We start from the raw sequence: 23,517 nt of genomic DNA on the forward strand, positions 1-23,517 counted from the left end.
CAGGCTAGTATACACACAGGCAACTAATCACATAGACAAGACACAGCTGGAGAGGGCAGCAGGTGGATAGAATCAGGCAGGGCAATCAATCAAAAAAGGCGGGAAAAAAACATTTACAGGAAGTGGGACGAAACAAGACACCAGGGGAGTGTTTTACCAAAAGAAAACAGGAAAGTGAAATTATAAATAGCACTATCATGTCATCAAGAGGTGATTACACACAGGTGGGACACATTAGGGCGGGGCAAACAATCACAGAAGGTGGGAAAAAAACAAAGACAGGAAGTGAAACAAGATAATAACAAAATAAAACAGGAAAGACAAAATACAATCGAGTACAAGAGGTTTTGCATCCATCAGCTTCCACTTTCCCAGATTACTTGCCAAAAAGACAGAGGAGGAGATGTTTTCTTGGACCTTGGTGTACTCTTCATTAACATCCTGTTGACTTGCAAAGGCATGCCAAAGGGAACTGTTCATCATCTGCTAGCACTCCCTGTGCATAAACCCCTCCACCAGTTACTGTACCGTGCAGCATTATCGACCTCTTGGTCCATCCACATTTCACAGTAATTTATTCCTGCATCCGATTAGTCACCACATCCACCTCAGACTGAACACCCACTACACCGTCACTGTGTCCTGCTTCTCTGCAGGAGGAGGATAAAGAGATGTTTGGATGTCAGAGTGTTTTTGTTATGTGGTATAGGAAATGTATTCATCAAACCACTTTATCCCTATTGCTTTTACAAACCCCCACAGCTATCCTTTCCTATAGCAAACATTTATCTTTGGGCATCATTTTGCTGTTGTCTTTCTTGTCTTTTATTCTGATATTTTCATTATTGTTTTTGTCTCTTGTGGCTGTGGTTGCTTTATGTTTGTCCTGATATTACCTCACTAATTAGGAAATACAACATGGTAAATGGACTGGACTTATATAGCGCTTTATCCCCTCGAAGCGCTTTACATACTAAAAGTCATTCACCCATTCATGCAAAGCAGTACGCTTGCTCGAGGGAAGCAAAAACTAATACCCATTCACACACCATTGGTTTAGTATTTTGTCCAAGGATACATTGACATTCAAGGAATCGAACCCACGACTTTCTGGTTGAAAGCAACCACACTTACCTTGCAGCCACAGTCGCACACAACAACATTTTCTTCATACCATGACACCTAATTGCTTTTTCAAATGGAGCATGCACATTTCTGCGATAACTTGGTATTACACAACGCATGTATTCATGATTTCTGTGATGACTTGGCAGGTGATATGGGATGTTTGTCCTGGAGTCATGGGTGGGTTGTATTCCTCTCATAGCCTGCGTCGTCATCTTTTCTTTAAAGGTATTGTTCATTTGTTTTTTTTATTGTGCAATTAAGTTTGAATGCAATGTGTGTATGGACACATATGTTTTTCTGTTATCTGTTTCTGTCACCCTTTTCTCATTTCCTCTATTTCTCGTTAACTAACCATACTGTCATGATGGATGTTTGACCTCCCCATCTTTCACACACACACACACACACACGCACACATGCACGCACACACACACACACACACACACACACACATTGTCAGGTGATTTGTCCCTTGGCATTTGATGTCCTTTCAGGCTGAACAGTGTGTCGAGGGGGGGTGGGGTGCAGTGATAGATGAGTGAGATACTACTTTAATGCAGCAAGCTACACGATAGGTCGACCGAGATTAGAGGTAAATAAATACAAACTATAAAATAAGGAGAATGAACTGAAGTGACACACACACACACACACACACACACACACACACACACACACACACACACACACACACACACACACACACACACACACACACACACACACACCTGCCTCGGAACAGGGTGACCTTGGAGGCTGTGTGTAGAGGGAAGGCGGAGCTAAAGAGGACATTACACTGATGAGGGTAGAGGAGGGTGTTTGGGATCAGGAGGGGTGAGAGGAAAGAGAGGTTCAAGGGAAGGAAAGGAGTGAAGATGTGGGGGGGGGAGGTGAAAGGAGCAACGGGAGGAGAGATGACAGGAGGCAATGGGAGGGAGGTGAGATGCGAGGCGGAGGGAGGGAGGGAGGGAGGGCGGGAGGGAGTGGAGGATCTGTTTCTGGGACGGCCAAATGCTGCAGTGAAGCCACACAGCTGAGCCGGTCCGAGCAGCTACTGAGACACCGAGCTCTCTCCCCCTTCCTTCCCTTCTTTCTTTCTCCTAACTTCCTCTTCTCCCACCCACCACTCTGAATAACCTTCCTCTCAACCCTCACTTGGAAACCCCCTCCCTCCTTTTCCTCTCCCTATCTCTCTCTTCCTTTGCACCAGCCGGTGAGTGAGCTGATTTCAGAAAGCATCCTGAGTGGAGCAGGACATGTGGGGTGGGCCTCTCTCTCTCTCTCTCTCTCTCTCTATATATATACCTCTCCTCTTGAATTTATTTTGTTTCTTTTTTAAACGTTCCTACCTGCTTCCTCTTTTGTCTTTGCATCACTTTCCTCTGTTTTTCCTGTCTGTTTTTGTCCTTGCGGTGTGTGATCCGGTGTCTTTGTCTGTCCGTCCTTCCGTCTCTCTGTGGGGAACAGGAACCGTCTAAAGGTGAGTCCTGTATAAGTGACCAGCAGGTCTGCGGTACATACCTTTCGTACGGCCTGATGGTTGGAGTTTTTATAATGGGAGGTTTGCATCCTCACAGTTTATTGTGCAGTCATTATTATTTAATTGTTTGGAGTTGAATGTTACTTTGAAACTGGCTTTGATTCACTTTCTGTTGGCAAGACGTTGGCTTGGTTTTTGGAAATGGTTAACAAATGCACGGTCTGTGGTCTTGACAAAAAAACGTTTCAATAGAAATATGTTGCATCTTTTAATCATTTGATCCTTTTCAAAGTATCCTATATGAACTTGCTGTTTCACTGACTTTATATACCCACAAGAAACTTTCATATAATCTTCCAATCTGGTAAAAAAATTCAGTAGTTAAGTGCAATAAAATGCATCAAAAACACTTTGCAATTCAACACATTTTTTGTAATATTACTTCTATGTTTTTTTAAAATATATTTAATTTTAAAATAATGGAAAAAAAACAATCAGGGGTTGTAAAAATTCATTTGTAAAACAACAAAAAAAATAGACACATCTTTATTTTATTTGTTCCTCACAGTGATGATCTGAAAAGTGATCTTTTTTACCAAAGAAGTTGTTTTGTTTTAAGCAACACACATTGTCCGTAAATGCAACATTTCTTTCGCCATATTTGCAGCATTTTGGGCACGCCTTCATTCATTTGAAGGAGTACACTCTTTTGACGCAGTGTACATATCGGGTCATCAGGAAAAGAAAGTCGAACTTGGCACAACCGCTACCGCAATGCATTATCGGACCGGTGCTGCATGAGCCAATCGAATGCGTGCAAAGTGTCAGCTGGTAGATTGGGAATGTGACCGTGCCCCCTACAAATCTTACAAATTTAAAGATTCCTGTTTATTGGTATTATAAACTGTATAACCCAGTTTTGGTTTCAGCCTTCAAACCCGAGGATTAATTACCCGTGCGCATACAGGGCTTTTTTTCATCTGTGCTATGATGCAGAGGCAAACTAAATCCTGTTTGTCAGCAAAATCTGGAAAATAGATAGTCCATCTTCACAAAGTCACCTCGGGCTGATTCTCAGTGGAGCAGCTGCAGGCTCTGCTTCCTGGCTTTCAGACTGCTTTAACAGATGAAACACCTGAGCTGCCGTAGTGTCAGAGCTGAAGCACAGTCTAAATTCTGATACTCTGATATAAGCGTTTCAATCTGGCTCCTTGATTTGGACTTGCTGGGATCTTTCTGTATGGATTTACATGTATCCCCACGCCTTTGTCGGTTTCCCCTGGCTTTTGCTTTTCTGTAAAGACACAGTTTATTAAAGTGGTGCAGTCATGATGTATTTTTGTTGGTCGACGAGAAAATTAGAATTGCAAGGGCTCAATCAATCAAATCAATGGGCTTTTTCCATTAGATTTCGATATATTGCAGATCATAAGCTCTTAGGCAATCACACATTTAACATACACATATTAACACCACTTTGATTTTGGAAGCTTAAATTGAATCTGCAGAAGTAGAAGCTAACGGTCACATGACTTCACGCCACCACCGCTAAGCTAAAGGTGGCTAATGTTCCGCGTGGTTTATTTAATCACCAAGCAATCGTTTTTATGACACATACCGGCTTCAGACATTCACTAGTGGAGTAATTACTGACGTATTTCATGTCGTAGAACAAACCATAAAAAAGAAACCTTCAGCTTGTGTTAACCACAGACATTACTTCAGGCTTCTGACAACAAACACATTAAAAGAAACTGCTGAGAGAGGCGAAATGGAAGTGGTTTTTGGACTTGTGCTTCTTCAGCTACCTTAGACAGAGTAAGCAGGTAAAGATAATGGACAGATGGATACAAAAGGAAGTACAAAAAACTATCATGTTCCTAAATCCTCTTTATTTAAAATACATAATGTGATGACAGCTGCTCGTAGAGGCAACACAGTGCAAGCATTAGTTTGGTGTTCACTAACATTTAAAGTGATACGACAGCAACTATCCAGGGCAAACTCAAGATGGTAAACAGTGATGCACAATGATAAATCTGTCTACCACATGATACAGTTTTTGTCAATTTAATAGAATCTGCATGATATATACAGAAATGGAGAAAGCATCCTATTGCCAACATCACCTTCCCCGTTTTAAAGCTGCCCTAAATTTGGCCAAAATGTTAACCCTTATGACTCAAACCATGCAATTTGATCATACATGATCACACACAGGCATTGGTGTTGACATACAGGGCTCTCCAACCTCATAACTCTGCAGTTTTGAGCATTTTGCCAGCTATTTGTTATCAATAAATCACCTTTCTATTTATTGTTCTTCACAGCATGATTGTGCTAAATGATACGGTCGATGACGGGTGCAAACGTGCTTCAACGGCCCAAAACATCCCACTAGGAGAAACGTGCTGCACTTTCAAAAATAATGCAAATATAAAAACACAAATGTGCCAAAACCCACCTCCTTCCATTTCTCCTAATGGAAATGTTTTGTACCGTTGTAGTGCGTTTGCACCTGTCGACCACCGTAAAATGACCATTTTGATCAACCGTACATCACCTAAAATGTATAAAATAAAAAACAAAACATAAAAAAATACCATCATTAAGTGAAAGGCCTAAACACAGACCTGCTTTTTTTTTTTTTAAACATTGTAATAAACGAGGACTGGCCAGGCCACCAGATTTGACGAAAACATCATAGACATTCAGATATTAAGAAAGACCACATGCTGCAACATGTAAAAGTGGACATTAAATAGTGATCTCATTTAACATTTAGGGTGATGCAACCAAATAAATGATCAAATAAATACAATACAAATTTCCCAATTGAACCGTACAATCACCATGCCATGTTTTTATCACAACAGCCCCACATTCAGATACATCACCATCTTCATAAAGTGAGCGTTATGTGTTTTCCTTAAAGGTGCATGCTCTCCATTACGATTAGAATTAGTATAAATGTGTTAAATGTGCAAAACAATATATACAGTTTCACCCCCTCACGTTTGAGGCATTGCTTTGGAGACAGAGCTAGTTTTTAAATCACTTTGTTATAAATTAATCTGCTTTAAAGTACTCTCTAAAACGTGTTGGTGTCGAGGTGCGTTGCTCAGTTTTTTGAATCTCTTTAAAACAGGGCTCAAGTTGGACTCAAGTTGCAGTTGGAATAAAAATACATATAGATTATATCTTTTTTTAATAATACAAACCAATGGAAGTTGATTTTTTTCATGTGTTACAGGAGCTCAAAGTCAAATATGCAAGCCCAATATTAATTGTATATCAAAAATGTGAATAAAATCAAATAGTATTTGATACATGGCGCCACCTTACTGTTCTATAGAGCTTATATATGGTTTAATTGGCTATCATTGCTGTGCTTTTCTGGGAAACCTAACAGAACATCACTAAGTTTCTCACTTTATTATTATTTTTCCTTTATTGATATGCACGGTTTGACATGCATGGCAGTACAGTGCACTGTAAGCTCTTAGTTAGTTATGAATGTAAACATTTTATATTGAACTTGGATCATTTGGTAGTATTTCCTGTAGTACTTTTCTGTAAATGGCAGTAAACTCTCCTGTGTGTGTGCGCTATGGGTCGTTTTGGTTAAGTTACTGTGGGTGCGATGTGAGTTTGTTCACTTTAAATTCTCTTTGATATGTCTTGGATCAGTCAACAATAAATCACTTTCATTGACACTTGTCTTCATCTAGAGCTAGATTTATTTGTATTTAGTGTGCAAATAGTTGTATATGCATTGCAGTTTATCATAGGTATTGAATGGTGTTGCTGAATTTAAGATGATTAATAACAGACCAAAGGAGAATTTGTGCTTGCTATTAGATCCTCTGTGTTGGAGCACACTGACGTATCATTCCTCCAGGCAAAGACACAGGAGTTTCTGACATAGTGCTCCCTGTCTTTACAAAAAAAAACTGAAACATCTCACAGACATATAGAAATATGCACGCACACAAATACACATTCAGTAAACACACACACACACGCACACGCACACACACACACACACACACACACACACACACACACACACACACACACACACACACACACACACACACACACACACACACACACACACACACACACACACACACACACACACACACACACACACACAAGGGATGGGACTGTGTCAGGGTTGGGGAAACAGGACCCAAGTGCAGTAAATTCAGGGGAAGCAGGTAAGGGTCAAAAACAAAAGCGAGCTTTATTCAAAAGCTGTTGACGACAACACGAATCAAGGGGAACACAGGATATGAAAAACACTTAACTCCAGACATGAAGGGCGACAGGAACAGGCAGGTAACATGGACAAGATCAGGGAAGAAATGACGACGACCGAACAACGGACAAAAGGGAAACAGGGACTAAATGCACATGGGGGGAGGAGAAACACAGGGGCAACAGGTGAGCACAATGACACAATCAGGCACAGGAGGGAAACGCAGACAGGAAGTGAAGCTTAGCATGACACAAGAGGAGAAAACATTTCAAAATAAAACACACAACACAAGGACATGACAGATACGAAACAAGGATCATGACAGAACCCCCCTCTCAAAGGGCGGATTCCAGACCTCCCAACAAAGTCCAAAAAAATCCAACAGGGTGGGTGGAGAGGGTCTGGAGGAGGGATTCGGACAGGTGGCTTGGGGACAAGACAGAGGACGAGGAGGGTGTCTCGGGCGGACGACCAAGGGGGCAAGACAGAGGACGAGTAGGGTGTCTCGGGCGGACGACCCGGGAGCAAGGCAGAGAACGAGGAGGGTGTCTAGGGCGGACGACCCGGGAGCAAGGCAGAGGACGAGAAGGGTGTCTCGGGCCGACGGCCCACGGGAAAGGCAGAGCATGAGACAAAGCACGGACGGCCTTGTGGCAAAGGAACTCCGGAGGCTGGAGACATGGGCGGAGGCCACGGCGAGGGAACTCCGGAGGCCGGAGACAGGGGCGGAGGCAAGGGCGTAGACCATGGCGGGGGAACTCTGGAGGACAGTGGAATAGCTCCAGAGGGCGGCAACCAGTTCAGGAGGACGGCCTGGTAGGTGGCGAGACAGCTCCGGAGGGCGGCCTGGAGGAGAGCGGAATAGCTCCGGAGGGTAGCGAGAAACTTCCGGAGGACGGCCTGGAAGGCAGCGAAGCAGCTCTGGAGGACGGGCTGTAGGACGACGAGACGTCTCTGGACGACGGGCTGAAGGACAGGCTGGAGGACGGCGAGACGCCTCTAGATGACAGGCTGTAGGACGGCGAGACGCCTCTAGACGACAGGCTGTAGGAAAGTAAGGAGCACCTGGAGCAGGAGGCGGCAGGGCCACCAAGGAGAAAGGAGCACCAGTCGGCGGGACCCCCGACGGGACGAGCTGTTGTCGGTGGGGCCCAAGTTGGTACTGGCGTCTGCGGGACCCCCGAAGAGGTAGAAGATGGCCTTGGCGAGAACCCGGGTGTTACTGGCGTTGGCGGGACCCCCGAAGAGGCAGGTGCAGGGGCCGGCCGCACCACCGACGGGACATGAACTAGAGTCGGCGGGACATGAGCTTGAGTCGGCGGGGCCCCCGACTGGACAGGGACATGGGTTGGTGGGACCACAAACAGAACAGGTGTCGGAGGGACCACCGACTTGACGGGGTGAGGAGTTGGCGGAACCCCCGGCGGAACAGGTGACGGCGGGATCCCAAACGGAGCAGGTGTTGGCGGGACCCCCGACAGAAAAGCTGACGGCGGGACCCCCAACAGAACAGGTCTCCATGGGACCCCAAACAGGACAGGAGCAGGTGTTGGCGGGACCCCCATCGGAACAGGTGAAGGGGGGATCCCCAACGGAGCAGGAACCGGCGAGACTGGAGGCGACTGGACAGGCGATGCCGGAGTCGACAGGACAGGCCAGGCCGGAATCGACAGGACAGGCCGGAGTCGACTGGACAGGCCGGGCTGGTGTCGCCCGGGCCGCCGACAGGAGAGCAGGGGCTGGAGTCGGCCGGGCTACAGACAGGAGAGCAGGGGCTGGTGTCGGCCGGGCTACAGACAGGACAAGCGGGGCTGGAGTCGGCCGGACTGCAGCTGGGAGCATGCCGGCCAGGGCTTGGCCTGGAAACATGGCTGCTAGGGCCAAAACTTCAGCGGGAAGCGTGGGTGCAGGAGGCTTGGCTGCAGGAGGCTTGGCTGTAGGAGGCTTGGCTGCAGGAAGCGTCATGGCTGTGACACGAGGTTTAAGGAAAGGATTGACAAAGGTCCTTAAATAGTCCGGCAGTGAGTTCTCGAACCATGGCTTGGCTGCCAATTCCCGGCGTGCATGAAGAAGAGCTTCATCCTGAGCTTCTTTAGAACCTGCTCTCCTCCACTCTCCATAAATACATAAAATGTTGTAGGAAAAATCCACAGGAGCATCCTCAAAAAGTACTGCTGGGTCCATTTTTGGGTTTGGTCGTTCTGTCAGGGTTGGGGAAACAGGACCCAAGTGCAGTAAATCCAGGGGAAGCAGGTAAGGGTCAAAAACAAAAGCGAGCTTTATTCAAAAGCTGTTGACGACAACACGAATCAAGGGGAACACAGGACATGAAAAACACTTAGCTCCAGACATGAAGGGCGACAGGAACAGGCAGGTAACATGGACAAGATCAGGGAAGAAATGACGACGACCGAACAACAGACAAAAGGGAAACAGGGACTAAATGCACATGGGGGGAGGAGAAACACAGGAGCAACAGGTGAGCACAATGACACAGTCAGGCACAGGAGGGAAACGCAGACAGGAGTGAAGCTTAGCATGACAGAAGTGGGGAAAACATTTCAAAATAAAACACACAACACAAGGACATGACAGATACGAAACAAGGATCATGACAAAGTGTCGTTGGAAGATGATTTGAGCTGTTGGAAACTATAGATCCTCAGGGAGATGTCTGAAAAGAAACACAGGAAGGGAATATTAACATTTTTCTTTGTCCAAACGAGCAATATTCTTGGAAGATGTGCAAATATCTCAGATTCTCTAGAGATAATGCCGGCAGGTAGTGAGATCTAGGACAAAACACACAGAGAAACACACACGCTTGCTAAAAATATATACATACACACTTGTTTGTACCACTTTTCGGGACACAGTCGTCTTTTGAGAGAAATCAGAAGAAGGTGGAAGGAGGACTCAGATATTTACTTAGATAAAAGTACAAATACCACAAGTCTGGGTTTCAAAGGTTTGCTTCAGTTAAAGTACAATAACATCCAAATATACTTAAAGTCCCAAAACATAAAGTACTCTTTATACCATTTTAGCAATCATATATTTATCACTACATAACAATTAGTGATCCATTAATGTGTGCACACTTTTTATTTTGAAGCGACTAAATGTGGAGCTAACTTTCTCACTATATAATATTTAGTCATATTTCAAGTAAATTACATTTTGTATTAAAAATAGAGTAGAAGTATGAAGTAACACACAATGCAAATACTCAAGTACTTAAAAAATGTACCTGAGTAAAAGTACTTTTAACGACTGCTTTCAATATATTCCAATACATTGTTATTAAGTACAGATACTAGTAATGTTTCCACTACAGCATTGTTCTAATTACTGTGGCTGATTCCTAATGATATCAACACGCACAGAGTCCTGTCTTTGTAGTTTGATTTCGTGGCGGTTACTTCGATTTTTAACTTTGCTGTATTTCCTATTTTTCTCCATACTGACCTAGGCCTGTCCTAAAGCATACATGGTGCTGATGATAAACAGCAGGAGTCCAGATTGGTTGATGAGCAGGTATTTACCTGAGGGGGTGTTGGGGTGAGGGCTCCAATCAGGGGACCCCGCTATGGTTGTCTAAAGATACAAGTGAAGAGATGCCCGACAACAGGTTAGCTTTGAGTCAATAGAAGGAGAAGATGTGTGATTCAGTTCGAGAAGCAAAGGAGTTATACTGAAGTAAAAGTACTGAAGCGGCACGTCTGAGCTGTTATATTTTATTACAAATTTGAAATACAGCACATTACTACTGTCAAATGGACAAAAAGCTACCGGTAATTCATCCTTTTGAAATGATAAGTTTAATTTAATTTATTTTATTGTTAAACAAAGGGGTGTTTTTTTGTCAAAGTCACCATGTCAGATGTTTTTAAGTGGTATTTAGAATAATATTATGGCATATCCTAAGGAATTTGTCTCTTTATTTATGGAATATGGTAGTTATACTGCTACAGGAGAGATATCTGTCAAAGCAGCTTCTCAAAACAGAAACTGTTAACTAATAGATGTACTATCTAGTTCCTGCTTGAGGAAGAAAGGATGAGATTTCTTACTTCGTTCCCTCCTCCGCAACACCTTCAGCATCCAGTTTTCCCTCCTCCTCCATCTTCTCCTCTGAAATCAGTTCCTGTTTCCGGTGTCGACGGAGACATTTCACCACCACCATGGATAGGATCAGTAGCGCTAAGGCTCCGCCCACCGACGCCCCGATCGCCACTGCGATGGTGGAATCTCTCGGAGGAGGAACTGAGGAGAGGAGAGGGTTAAGTAGTTTGTAGACATCAGTTGGAGACGAGTGCAACGCTGGCTAAAAGCTCTGATTAAACAGAGTGGAAAGAAAGTGCAGCTGAGTTAGCCTTGTGGGTGTGTGTGTGTGTGTGTGTGTGTGTGTGTGTGTGTGTGTGTGTGTGTGTGTGTGTGTGTGTGTGTGTGTGTGTGTGTGTGTGTGTGTGTGTGTGTGTGTGTGTGTGTGTGTGTGTGTGTGTGTGTGTGTGTGTGTGCGCGTGCGTGTGTGTGTGTGTGTGTGCGTGTTTGTTTGTGGGTGGGTGTGTTTAAGTGTGTAAGAAATGCTGAGGGACTAAGTTCAACCTCTTGTTTGTCATAAATAAGTAAAAAGCTGACTCATCACCAGTAGGTCCTCACCCTCCAGGAAACACACACTTTCTCACAAACAAACACACACACACACACACACACACACACACACACACACACACACACACACACACACACACACACACACACACACACACACACACACACACACACACACACACACACACACACACACACACACACACAAGTATTCTAAACATTTTAACATTTCTTGTGTAAGTATTGCAATGTATTTAGTCCCTTCATAGCTTTCAACACAGTAAACAAATTGGGCCAACCTACAAATGGATTGTGTTTAGCCAGATTTTTGCGCAACCTAACAATTATTCATGAGCCACTACTGCTATTATCTCACAAGGTAGCTGGTTGTGCTGCTCTGTTGTTGACAGAAAAAACAAATATCTGCAGCTTGATCTGAGGCAAGGGCCAAGCATGCCGGATAATCATAGTATTGTCAGTGTTTGTTGCTTGAAATTGTTTGGTCAAAGTGTGCTTTTTTAATAGAAGTGCTAATGATGCAATTCCATGCTCATTCAGCTCTGAAGTGATGATTGATGATGTGTGTACCTGCACAGGGACTGCTGATGGAAATGAACTGATAGCTAAATCCGGCATAAATAATTTCTTCATTTTTCTTTAGATTAATTCATTTTGAATGCGCATATCAATGCGTCCTTGTCTTGACTCAATTACATTAGCAATATCTCTAACAGCAATATCCAGCCACCACTTATTACACGGCTGAGTTGAATACTCAATCCAGTTTGGTCAGTTTTTACATTCAAGAGGTCTGTTATTTTTCACTAGCAGCCCGTTGCTTAAGAGAGCAGACCGTTGCTAAGGACGACACTCTGATCAAGGGACTATGTGCAGTCACATCAATCCAAAACAAAAAAGTCAAAGTCTGCTGTGGACAAAAGACATAGGTTTTATCCATCAGAAAATATCATGGAATACTTTTTGGATATTCGTTTTTCTATTTGTGGAGAGCACGAGACTTTGGATTTATGATAGCTCAACTGTTCCAAGTGAAGACAAAAAAAAATAGTGCAAGAGAAGGAAAGAGGTAAAAAGACAGAGCGCTGGACATCAGAGAAACCAGCAGAAGAAGACAGCAAGTAAACATTAAAGGGAACAGTAGAAGAAGACAGATAGGAAGTAAACACTAAAGGGAACATCAGAAGAAGACAGACAGGAAGTAAACACTAAAGGGAACATCAGAAGAAGACAGACAGGAAGTAAACACTAAAGGGAACAGTAGAAGAAGACAGACAGGAAGCAAACACTAAAGACAGGAAGTAAACACTAAAGGGTACATCAGAAGAAGACAGACAGGAAGCAAACACTAAAGGGAACAGTAGAAGAAGACAGACAGGAAGTAAACACTAAAGAGAACATCAGAAGAAGACAGACAGTAAGCAAACACTAAAGGGAACAGCAGAAGAAGACAGACAGGACGTAAACACTAAAGGGAACAGTAGAAGAAGACAGACAGGAAGCAAACACTAAAGACAGGAAGTAAACACTAAAGGGTACATCAGAAGAAGACAGACAGGAAGCAAACACTAAAGGGAACAGTAGAAGAAGACAGACAGGAAGCAAACACTAAAGGGAACAGTAGAAGAAGACAGACAGGAAGCAAACACTAAAGGGAACAGTAGAAGAAGACAGACAGGAAGTAAACACTAAAGGGAACAGTAGAAGAAGACAGACAGGAAGCAACCACTAAAGGGTACATCAGAAGAAGACAGACAGGAAGCAAACACTAAAGACAGGAAGTAAACACTAAAGGGTACATCAGAAGAAGACAGACAGGAAGCAAACACTAAAGGGAACAGTAGAAGAAGACAGACAGGAAGCAAACACTAAAGGGAACAGTAGAAGAAGACAGACAGGAAGTAAACACTAAAGGGAACAGTAGAAGAAGACAGACAGGAAGCAAACACTAAAGGGAACAGTAGAAGAAGACAGACAGGAAGTAAACACTAAAGGGAACAGTAGAAGAAGACAGACAGGAAGTAAACACTAAAGGGAACAGTAGAAGAAGACAGACAGGAAGTAAACACTAAAGGGTACAGTAGAAGAAGACAGACATGAAGTAAACACTAAAGGGAACATCAGAAGAAGACAGACAGGAAGCAAACACTAAAGGGAACATCAGAAGAAGACAGACAGGAAGTAAACACTAAAGGGAACATCAGAAGAAGACAGACAGGAAGTAAACACTGAAGGGAACAGTAGAAGAAGACAGACAGGAAGTAAACACTAAAGGGAACATCAGAAGAAGACAGACAGGAAGCAAACACTAAAGGGAACATCAGAAGAAGACAGACAGGAAGTAAACACTAAAGGGAACATCAGAAGAAGACAGACAAATAGACAGACAGACAGACAGACAGACAGACAGGCAGACAGACAGACAGACAGACAGGATTAGTGTCTTACGTTCGGTAACAACATTGAGACGTATGGTGCCGTGTCCCTGGATGCGGTCGGGGGGGTTTCTCACGTAGCAGTTGTAAAGCCCCTCATCCTCGATCTGCACTTCTGACAGGGTGATTGATAGGTCGTTCTTATCCAGGTTCCCCGCAAACATGACCCTGTCTCCAAACCGGTACGAACGCAGAGGCACCATCCCCTTCTTCTTGTTGAATGTCATGAACTGTGGAGAGAGAGAGCGAGGGATGGGTGGAGGGAGGGAGGGAGAAGGTTTGTTTACATTCATTTCAGGAAACGCGCTAGACTTAGCCAAGACGCTATTCATCTGTAGTCCATGAACAGATGTTTTAATGTCACCCTGAAACCAAAACAGGAGAAGTAAATAACAAGTCCCAGCTGTGTGCATCTCTTTTTGATGTCCCTGATTCCGTTGTGTTTTGAGCGTCTTGCTGTGTTTTGTTTATGCAGCGCTTTGAGTAAACGCTGTGCATGTTTGGTAAAGTTGGTGAATGTTTTCAAGTCTTGTGAAGTTGGTGAAGATGTGGCTTCTTTGCATGTGTTTTGGCACGTTTATGTTTTATTATTTGCATCGTTTTTGAAATTGCAGTGAGTTTGCACCTCTCGGCCACCATATCTTTAACAGGGACAGTGCACAATAGCCAGATTTAGCCAATCATCTATTGTTCATCTGTAGTCCCTTGGCATAGAGTATGTTGTCACCCCTCATAAGAAGTAATGCTAGCAGTTAAAACATGCAACGTAGAGGCTCACAATACTGGAAAGGCAGCAAAAACAATAAACAAACATATCATAAAGCAAGCAGATTAAAGCCTCCGGTTAAAGCTGCACAGAAAGACCTTTGTTTTGGTACTGTACTTGAGATGAATACATTCCCTTTCAACTATTTTTTATTTACTGTATAATGCGCTTAGACGTTTCAGAAGTACCTATCCTAATGTACCTACCATCTCTTCTGTATCATTTAGTGTTTCTTGGTAGGTCCAGTTCATGAGAAACCTGCTAACATCCATCTTATAGCAGGACGTGAACGTGCAGGGGATTTTCACTGTCGTTCCGTTCAGTGCGTTGATGCTACCGGGCATGAGGACGTCCATGCTGGAACAACCTGTAAGGAAAACATCAAAATAAATGTAGAACCGCCAACACACATGCGATGGGGGGGGGGGGGGGCATTTTGACATCGCTACAGCGTGAGCACTTGCAGAGATATCATTTTTGAAACATTTCATTTGGGATTTCATGATAATGCTGCTTGTCCAGTAGAAGCTGTAAACTATATTTAATACCAAGCTTAGACTGCTCTACTTAGTCCGTTTGAATACCAACAAAAGCATTCATTTGAAACGAAATGAAAGTATTGTTTAGTTCCTCCTCCCTTGTAGCATCTCGTCTCAGCATGGACTAACACTCCCCAGACGGAATCCGTGCCTCTCTCTCAGTGTGTGTGTTTTTGAATGTGTGTGTGTGTGTGTGTGTGTGTGTGTGTGTGTTGGGACTCTGCACCATTATTTCCTCTGCAGTCGGGTGTTTCTGGCTCTCTTCCCACTGCTGCTGCACCACTCTACAGGCCTGCCTCTCTGCACCACACACACATGCACGTTCTACATTTCCACCCAGCGTCTGTATGTATAATTTACACACACACACACACACACACACACACACACACACACACACACACACACACACACACACACACACACACACACACACACACACACACACACACACACACACACACACACACACACACACACACACACACACACACACACGCACCATTTTCCATGCGCACAGTCAGGTGTCTGGTGATGCAGCGCAGCACCTGCTTCTTAATGCCTCTTGCTCTCACATGCGCGCGCACACACACAGCTTCCAACGTGCTTTGACAGCAGTGAGCTTAGCATGCTAGCTGTGCTACGTCAATTTCATCACAGCATATTGACCTGATCTGTACACATTCAAGGACACACATCTATCACTGACACACACACACACACACACACACACACACACACACACACACACACACACACACACACACACACACACACACACACACACACACACACACACACACACACACACACACACACACACACACACACACACACACACACACACACTCTGTATTTGTGGTGTTGCTACTACATCCCATTCAGTGTGAGTTTGATGCAGGCTGCTGCTGCTGCTGACTCAGCAGTCCCATGGATAGTGAGAAGGAGGCAGATGCAGAGACTTGCTAACAGATGAAATGCTGCAGTGGAGCAACCTCCCTTCCCCCTCCCTCAGCCCCTCCTTCCTTACATCCTCTCCCATTCATGTCCACTCATGCCACTTTCATACTACCTCTCTTGTCTTACCCCACAAAACTCCTCCATTTTCACTTTCCAAATGCATTCTCTCTCCCACTCCCCTTCTATTTTCATCCGCTGCTCTCGCAAGGTCAATGCAGGAAAGAAGGTTGTGGGTCTGTTACATCATCTGTCCTGTTTACCCCCAATTCCTCTCATCCAAGTCGATGTGAACGCCTTTTTTAAAAGTTAGCAAACATGCACATAATCCAATTACAGCTGAGGCAAATATCGGTAAAAAAGAAAAAGATCAACACATGGTACTGCCATGTGTTACATGTTTGTGCTATAAACATCTCTTTAAAAGAAAAGCAGATTATTTCACAATAATTCATTGTTCAGTAGTGGTGGAATGTAATTAAGTACAGTTAACCAAAGTATTTTGATTAAATGTATTTTCTTTGAGTATTTTCAATTTATGCTACTACTACTACTACTACTACTACTACTACTACTACTACTACTACTACTACTACTACTACTACTACTGCACGTTAACTTTTGGTTTACTGTCAGTCGATTTTGATGCAAAGATCTTCTTCTGATTAAGTAAAAAGGATGCAGTACTTATACTCGTAGCAGAGTATTTTAATATCTTCCAACACAGTTTTTGCTCAGATTTTTTGATTTAAACAACAAAATGTGTTTCTGAAACTACAAATCTTAGATTAGCCATGAAAGTTTCAATGCAGATGGCAGGGAACTGTCTTTCTTTTTAGAAGCCTAGATAGCCCTAAACATTTCAATTGAAATGTGGCATTCACACAGCTTTTCAGACAAAGAAAACGGTGATTTAGTTGTACCTTAAGGGCTGAAGCGAAATAGTAAGATCCTCTAGTTTCATGATGAACATTTACTACAACCAGAGGTGATATTACTGAAATGACAATTGTACTTAAGTGCAAAATTGAGGTACGCTACCTGAGTATTTCCTTTAGTCTAAGTTTGTATTTATTTCGTGTTCTGTGCTGCAGGGCTAAGCTCTAGCGCCTCCTGTTGTGGAGTAAGTCACACTGCATCCTGCACACTAGAGTTGCTAAAAGGCTAAATTGGGGAGCAAGCTGTCCGTTATTGCTGGAGGAGTTGCAGGAATGCAGCTGGATGTCGAAGCTATTTTCGTCTATGTCAGTGATATCAATCAGTCCCAGAACCCTATAAAGTAATACGACAAAAAGCCTGCAGCATCTTTGGGTATTACTGCGATAGCCGCACAGACAGGGACACATTATCCAGAGTATTGACCTTATCTCACTGCAGTGCAGAGTGATTGTACTAGCATACACTCCTTTAAATGTAAATATTGGCCGTGTGGAACAAACAGAGGAGAGGTGCTTTCCATTTGATGTCTTCCTCCCCGCTGCACTCTGCACACTGTTATGCATTATTGACAGTCCTGTCTATGCATAAGAGAGATGCAAAGTAGGGCTGCTTTAATACAGTACACTGAAACCTTCAAAAATAACTCATGCAACATCCAGATGGAATCGCAGAAACAAGCACATACACAGATACATATACACAACGTTACGGTGGTAGTGTCACAAGCTTCTAGACAGGAACCTGAAGAGAAATGCATTTTAAAATTTACAGCAGCTTTCCTACTCCTTTCAAATTCTATTTCTGAATTTTGTTATAACTATTTATGTTTAAGCTGTAAAGGAAACATTAACAACGCTATTCATTCTGTGTTGCAAGGCCAATCTTACTCTTAGAAATCAAGACAAAATACCAAGAGAGAGTTTATACAGTAAAAGTCAAAGCAGAAATAAGGTAAATTAAAGGCTTAATGTTGAGATGTGTAAATTAAATTATGAAAGAAAGATAAAGATGAAAGATTCAACTTTATTGTCATTGCACAGAGTACAAGTACTAGGACAACGAAATGCGGTCTCTGCATTTGACCCATCCTAGTGTTAGGAGCAGTGGGCTGCCATTATGTACGGCGCCCGGGGAGCAGTGTAGGTAACCAGTGTCTTGCTCAGGGACACCACGGTGGCACTTGGTCTTTCGGGGACTTGAACTGGTGACCTTCCAGTTCCCAGGCCAAGCCCCTATGGACTTCGCCACCACCGCCCTGCTTCGCCACCACCGCCCTACTTCGCCACCACCGCCCTTATGACATAAGACATTGTGATGATGCAAAATAAGAAGATTTCTGTCTGTAAAGAAAGTTTTGCACTTATATTTGAGTATCTTCAGAAATATTGTTACTTATACTTCCTTAATATGTGTTTATATAATACAAAATGTTCTAAATGACAAACATTAATTCATATCTATGATTTCAGAACAACTGCAACAAACCCTGTTTTATAAAGTGATTCTGGTATATGTTGTAATGTTTCCGGCAAAAAGATATCGAAAGTTGCAATTTGTTATTGTTTCCCAATACTCTAGGTTTCTTGAGTGTTCTAGATAAGGGACTTAACAAAACAAAAAGTAAAAAAAATAAAAGGGAGGGGGAAACAACTACAGTTAGGTCCATAAATATTTGAACATTTCAGATGCAGTTGAAGTGCAGACTTTCAGCTTTAAAGTGGGTTGAACCAAAAGATTGCATAACAATGTGAGGAGCTAAAGGATTTTGTAAACACAATCCCTTCATTTCAGGGGCTCAAAAGTAATTGGACAAATGAAATAACTTTCTAATACTTGGTTGAAAACCCTTTGCTGGCAATGACTGCCTGAAGTGTTGAACTCATGGACATCACCAGACGCTGGGTTTCCTCCTTTTTAATGCTCTGCCAGGCCTTTACTGCAGCGGTTTTCAGTTGCTGTCTGTCTGTGGGCCTTTCTGTCTGAAGTTTAGTCCTTAACAAGTGAAATGCATGCTCAGTTGGGTTGAGACCACTTCTTTGTGTTAATAAACTCCTGGGTTGCTTTGGCTGTATGTTTTGGGTCATCGTCCATCTGTATTATGAAACGCCGCCCAATCAATGTGGCTGCATTTGGCTGGATTTGAGCAGACAGTATGTCTCTGAACACCTCAGAATTCATCCGGCTGCTTCTGTCCGGTGTCACATCATCAATAAACACTAGTGACCCAGTGCCACTGGCAGCCATGCATGGCCAAGCCATCACACCGCCTCCGCCGTGTTTTACAGATGATGTGGTATGCTTTGGGTCATGAGATGTACCCCGCCTGCTCCATACTTTTTTCTTGTCATCATTCTGGTAGAGGTTGATTTGGTTTCACATGTCCAAAGAATGTTCTTCCAAAACTGAGCTGGCTTTTTTAGATGCTTTTTTAGCAAAGTCTAATCTAGCCTTTCTATTCTTGAGGCTTATGAGTGGCTTGCACCGTGCACTCTGTATTTACTTTCATGCAGTCTTCTCTTTAGGGTAGACTTGGACATCGATACGCCTACCTCCTGGAGAGTGTTGTTCACTTGGTCGGCTGTTGTGAAGGGGTTTCTCTTCACCATGGAAATGATTCTGCGATCATCCACCACTGTTGTCTTCCGTGGACCTCCAGGTCTTTTTGCGTTGCTGAGTTCACCAGTGCTTTCTTTCTTTCTCTCTCAGGATGTACCAAACTGTAGATTTTGCCACTCCTAATATTGTAGCAGTTTCTAGGATGTTTTTTTTTCTGTTATCACAGCTTAAGGATGTCTTGTTTCACCTGCATGGAGAGCTCCTTTGACCGTATATTGTCTTTACAGCAAAATCTTCCAAATGCAAGCACCGCACCTCAAATCAACTCCAGGCCTTTCATATGCTTAATTGATAATGTTATAACGAAGGAATTGCCCACACCTGCCCGTGAAATAGCCTTTGAGTTAATTGTCTAATTACTTTTGGTCCCTTTTAAAAGAGGGTGGCACATGTTAAGGAGCTGAAACTCCTCAACCCTTCATCCAATTTGAATGTGGATACCCTCAAATGAAAGCTGAGAGTCTGCACTTTATGTCCATGTCCATTATATAACTATAGTTGGAATATTTTTCAGTAAACAGGTTAAAAAACTAAACTTGTGTCCAAATATATATGGACCTAACTGTATATATGAAGAGATACAACTGAATTGTAAAATCAAAAGACGGTGTTTATTAAAGTAAAACGGGGCTCACTAGGAAATTCATAAACGGCTAACAACAACTTTATTGAAACACTAATGTGACAGTAAACAAAAACTAAAATGAAAATACAACAAGTTAGGATGGGGCACATTTCCGAACACTTCCAAAACACGTTCGAAAAAGTGTTGGAAGAAGTAATCGGATCCTTTACTTAATTAAAAGTACAAATAAAATGGTCTTAAAATACTCCATCATAAGTAAACTGTAAAGTATAAAGTGGAAGTATAGAGAAACATTAAATGGAAATACTCAAGTTAAGTACAATTGTCAAAAAGTACTAGAATAATTGAGTAATTTTCCAAAATGATGTATGGTCTGAATAAATATACGTACTTGTGTGGAAAGTCTAATTATTTATTTAAGAATTGTTAATGTTAGTTTTTCCAAAAGCTCTGCTGAAATTTGATACACAAGCACTTAAACCAATTACCCACAGCGAAAGTATTTCCTCTTCCCTTTTACAGAATTGTTTTGCATGCTGGCCACAATCAATAAGCCACAACTGAACTGCGATCACTTGATGCTCCTACACATACTGATGCAGGCCCTTGATGCAAAACCAACAACAGAAGATATTTATTTATTTATTGAAATGTCCCGGCTGCTGCTGCTGCCCTCTACTGCCTCTCCATAGGAACTGTGAGGGCAGCTTTAAATACTCAAAAAATACACAACCCAGAAATAAAATAAAAAAGTTCAACAGAGTTTGAGTGCAGGAGAACAATAGAATAAGATACAATTAAATACTGCATACTGTAAAAGTATTATTGATGACAGGATTTAAGTTATATGGGGAATACAAACAGTACTCTGGAAACACAGTATTTGACACTTGTAAAAACTACAATATTTGGGTTTATTTTGTATGATTTATTTTGTATACTCTATGTTTATTTGGATAGTAAAGCAGCTGAGTAATTAAGAATTAAAGAAGAAATGGGGCAACCCTTTGTTTTGCCTTCAGCAACATCCTGTTGAGGAGAGGCCTGAGAATCCCCATGCAACAAGCTCCACAGCAACAGTAAACCTTTGAGCGTCTAATTTCAGTTGGCATAGTGAAAAAGCAACAGTATGAACATCTAAAAATACACTTGTGGGTGTCCCCCTTTTTAATAAACAAACCACTGAACTGTTACATTCGATGAATCTATGAGACGAAAAACAATAACAAGTTAACATGTATGTCTTTTGTCTTCATCACTTCTCGTATTACGTTCAAACATTTTCAAAATGGTTTTAAAGAGGACACATTCTGCTCATTTTCACATTCATATTTGTATTTTGTGTCTCTCCTGGGACATGTCTCCATGCTTTAATGTTCAGAAAGCTCTTTATGTTTCTCATCCTGCCTGTGCTGCAGCACCTCTTTTCACCCTCTGTCTGAAACCAGAGTCCAGTCAGCTCTGATTGATGAGCTGGACGGCTCTGTTGTGATTGGTCAGCTGCTTATAGAGGTCCCGCCCCTTAGTCTATCACATACAATGTGGTGGAGCGCTAACCCATAGAAGCGCGTGTGTTATATAGTGATGTCACTATGTTACAGAAGTAAACAAAGGAGTCCAATGGAGGCGTTCGAGGCGGTTCTGAAAAGAACTGTGGGTATTATAACCTTTGCAGAACACTTACATACACAGACCTACACTACAGGGAAGGGAAACCCCCCACAAAGCACGATAGAGCTTCTTTAAAGCCACAAGGCCTTTATTAAACACAATGAAAATCTGATTTTGAATTCAATCCCCCAGATTTTGTGCTAAATCCCTTTTCAACAGTGACTGACTTATTGTGTAAATAAACATGCAACCAGTAGCTAATCATCCAGATATTGATCCAAACATTCCTTCAAAGACAAATACTGTCCTCTTCCTACAACAGAATAATCTGTTCTGTAGAGATCATCCCGCTCGGTAACATAAACCTCACCTCCCTGGGTTTGGTGAGTTTTACATTCACTACTGGCAACCATTACAACCACAGTAAACAGCAGGAGGGGGGGCAGTTGCACAAGCTCAATGCTGACATATACCCTACCACAACATGGCTTTCCATAGCAGGATGGGTCTGTTTGTTAATCTGCTCCGGCTTTACATTTAATCTGAGCATCCCCACTCACAGTAATGATGCTGTGGGTGTGATCAGATGTGGAAGCCCATTTTGAAATGATAGCTTTTGATCTGCAAATGATCCTGATCCATTAGATATCGTGCTCAAATCTGCTCCATTTAAATCGACCTAGCTATTAATAAGGAACCCTCCATTGTGTGTATGTGTGCTACTGAATACAATACATAAACAGCACAATGGTAGCACCTTATGACAGGCCTATTTCTCTCCCACACTGAGTCACACAGTGTACACATGATGAACAGAATGAGCCCATATTTATTTCATAGAGGCTGGTGCATCTTATTGAAGGCTGGATGCACCGGGGCATGCATGTGTTTACAGGGGGTGAAAAGAGACATAAAGGGGGGGGGTGGGGGGGGTGGTCAAAATAAAGCCATCAGAGGACAAGCACAGCTGATCAGAAATCCGTTTGTTTCTTACCGGAGAGCCAGAGCAGCAGCAGCGCCGCGCTCAGCAGCTGAGCAGCAGACCTCTCCGGTACGGGGGAGCACATCTTCCGGAGAAAAAAAACGGAGCCTTTACCTCTGGCAAAAAAAACGTATACGGAAAACACAGCGGGAATTCAGCTCTTGCGTTAAAATGCTAAACACTGTATTTTTGTTGTGGTTTTTACAGGCAGGACATGGCTGGCAGTGTCTGTAGCCTTATGGCAGTTTGGTCTCATGGTTGTCGGTGCGTTGGCGGAGGAGGAGGGAGGGCAGGACAGGAAGTGGAATAAAATGGAGGACATCTGCCTCACCCACAGGTTGTAAACAAATGACCTGTAGGGCGTGATGAGTGCGCTTAAGAGCAACACATGCGTAGCTACATGGAAACTGGGAAAAACGCGAAGAATAGATGAATTATTGAAGAGAAAAGCACTATAGATTTTTTTCCAATTCAGGGTATAAGGTACACAAGGCTCTGGTACGCAAATTCAGTTCATTTTACCATGTTCATTTATGACACCTATTAGCAATGTGCAATAAAATAAAATGATCATTGGTTATT

At 42.8% G+C, this 23,517-nt stretch overlaps 1 protein-coding gene across 2 annotated transcripts; it reads right to left on the reverse strand.

Moving 5' to 3' along the window:
* Positions 1 to 8,641: 8,641 nt before the first annotated feature.
* Positions 8,642 to 23,170, reverse strand: scn2b (sodium channel, voltage-gated, type II, beta). Of its 2 annotated transcripts, XM_063907658.1 has the most exons (6): positions 22,948 to 23,170; positions 14,912 to 15,072; positions 13,953 to 14,169; positions 10,946 to 11,138; positions 10,418 to 10,469; positions 8,642 to 9,546 (listed from the first exon to the last, which is right to left on the reverse strand). In XM_063907658.1, exons 1-5 carry the CDS (start codon positions 23,018 to 23,020, stop codon positions 10,460 to 10,462), a joined length of 654 nt encoding a protein of 217 aa, XP_063763728.1. In that variant the 5' UTR covers positions 23,021 to 23,170; the 3' UTR covers positions 8,642 to 9,546; positions 10,418 to 10,459. The 2 variants fall into 2 exon arrangements, with proteins under 2 accessions (XP_063763728.1, XP_063763727.1); XM_063907657.1 differs by lacking the exon at positions 10,418 to 10,469.
* Between the last annotated feature and the right edge of the window lie 347 nt (positions 23,171 to 23,517).

This window comes from Eleginops maclovinus, chromosome 18 (genome assembly GCF_036324505.1).
Source record: "Eleginops maclovinus isolate JMC-PN-2008 ecotype Puerto Natales chromosome 18, JC_Emac_rtc_rv5, whole genome shotgun sequence".
Taxonomy (NCBI): domain Eukaryota; kingdom Metazoa; phylum Chordata; class Actinopteri; order Perciformes; family Eleginopidae; genus Eleginops; species Eleginops maclovinus.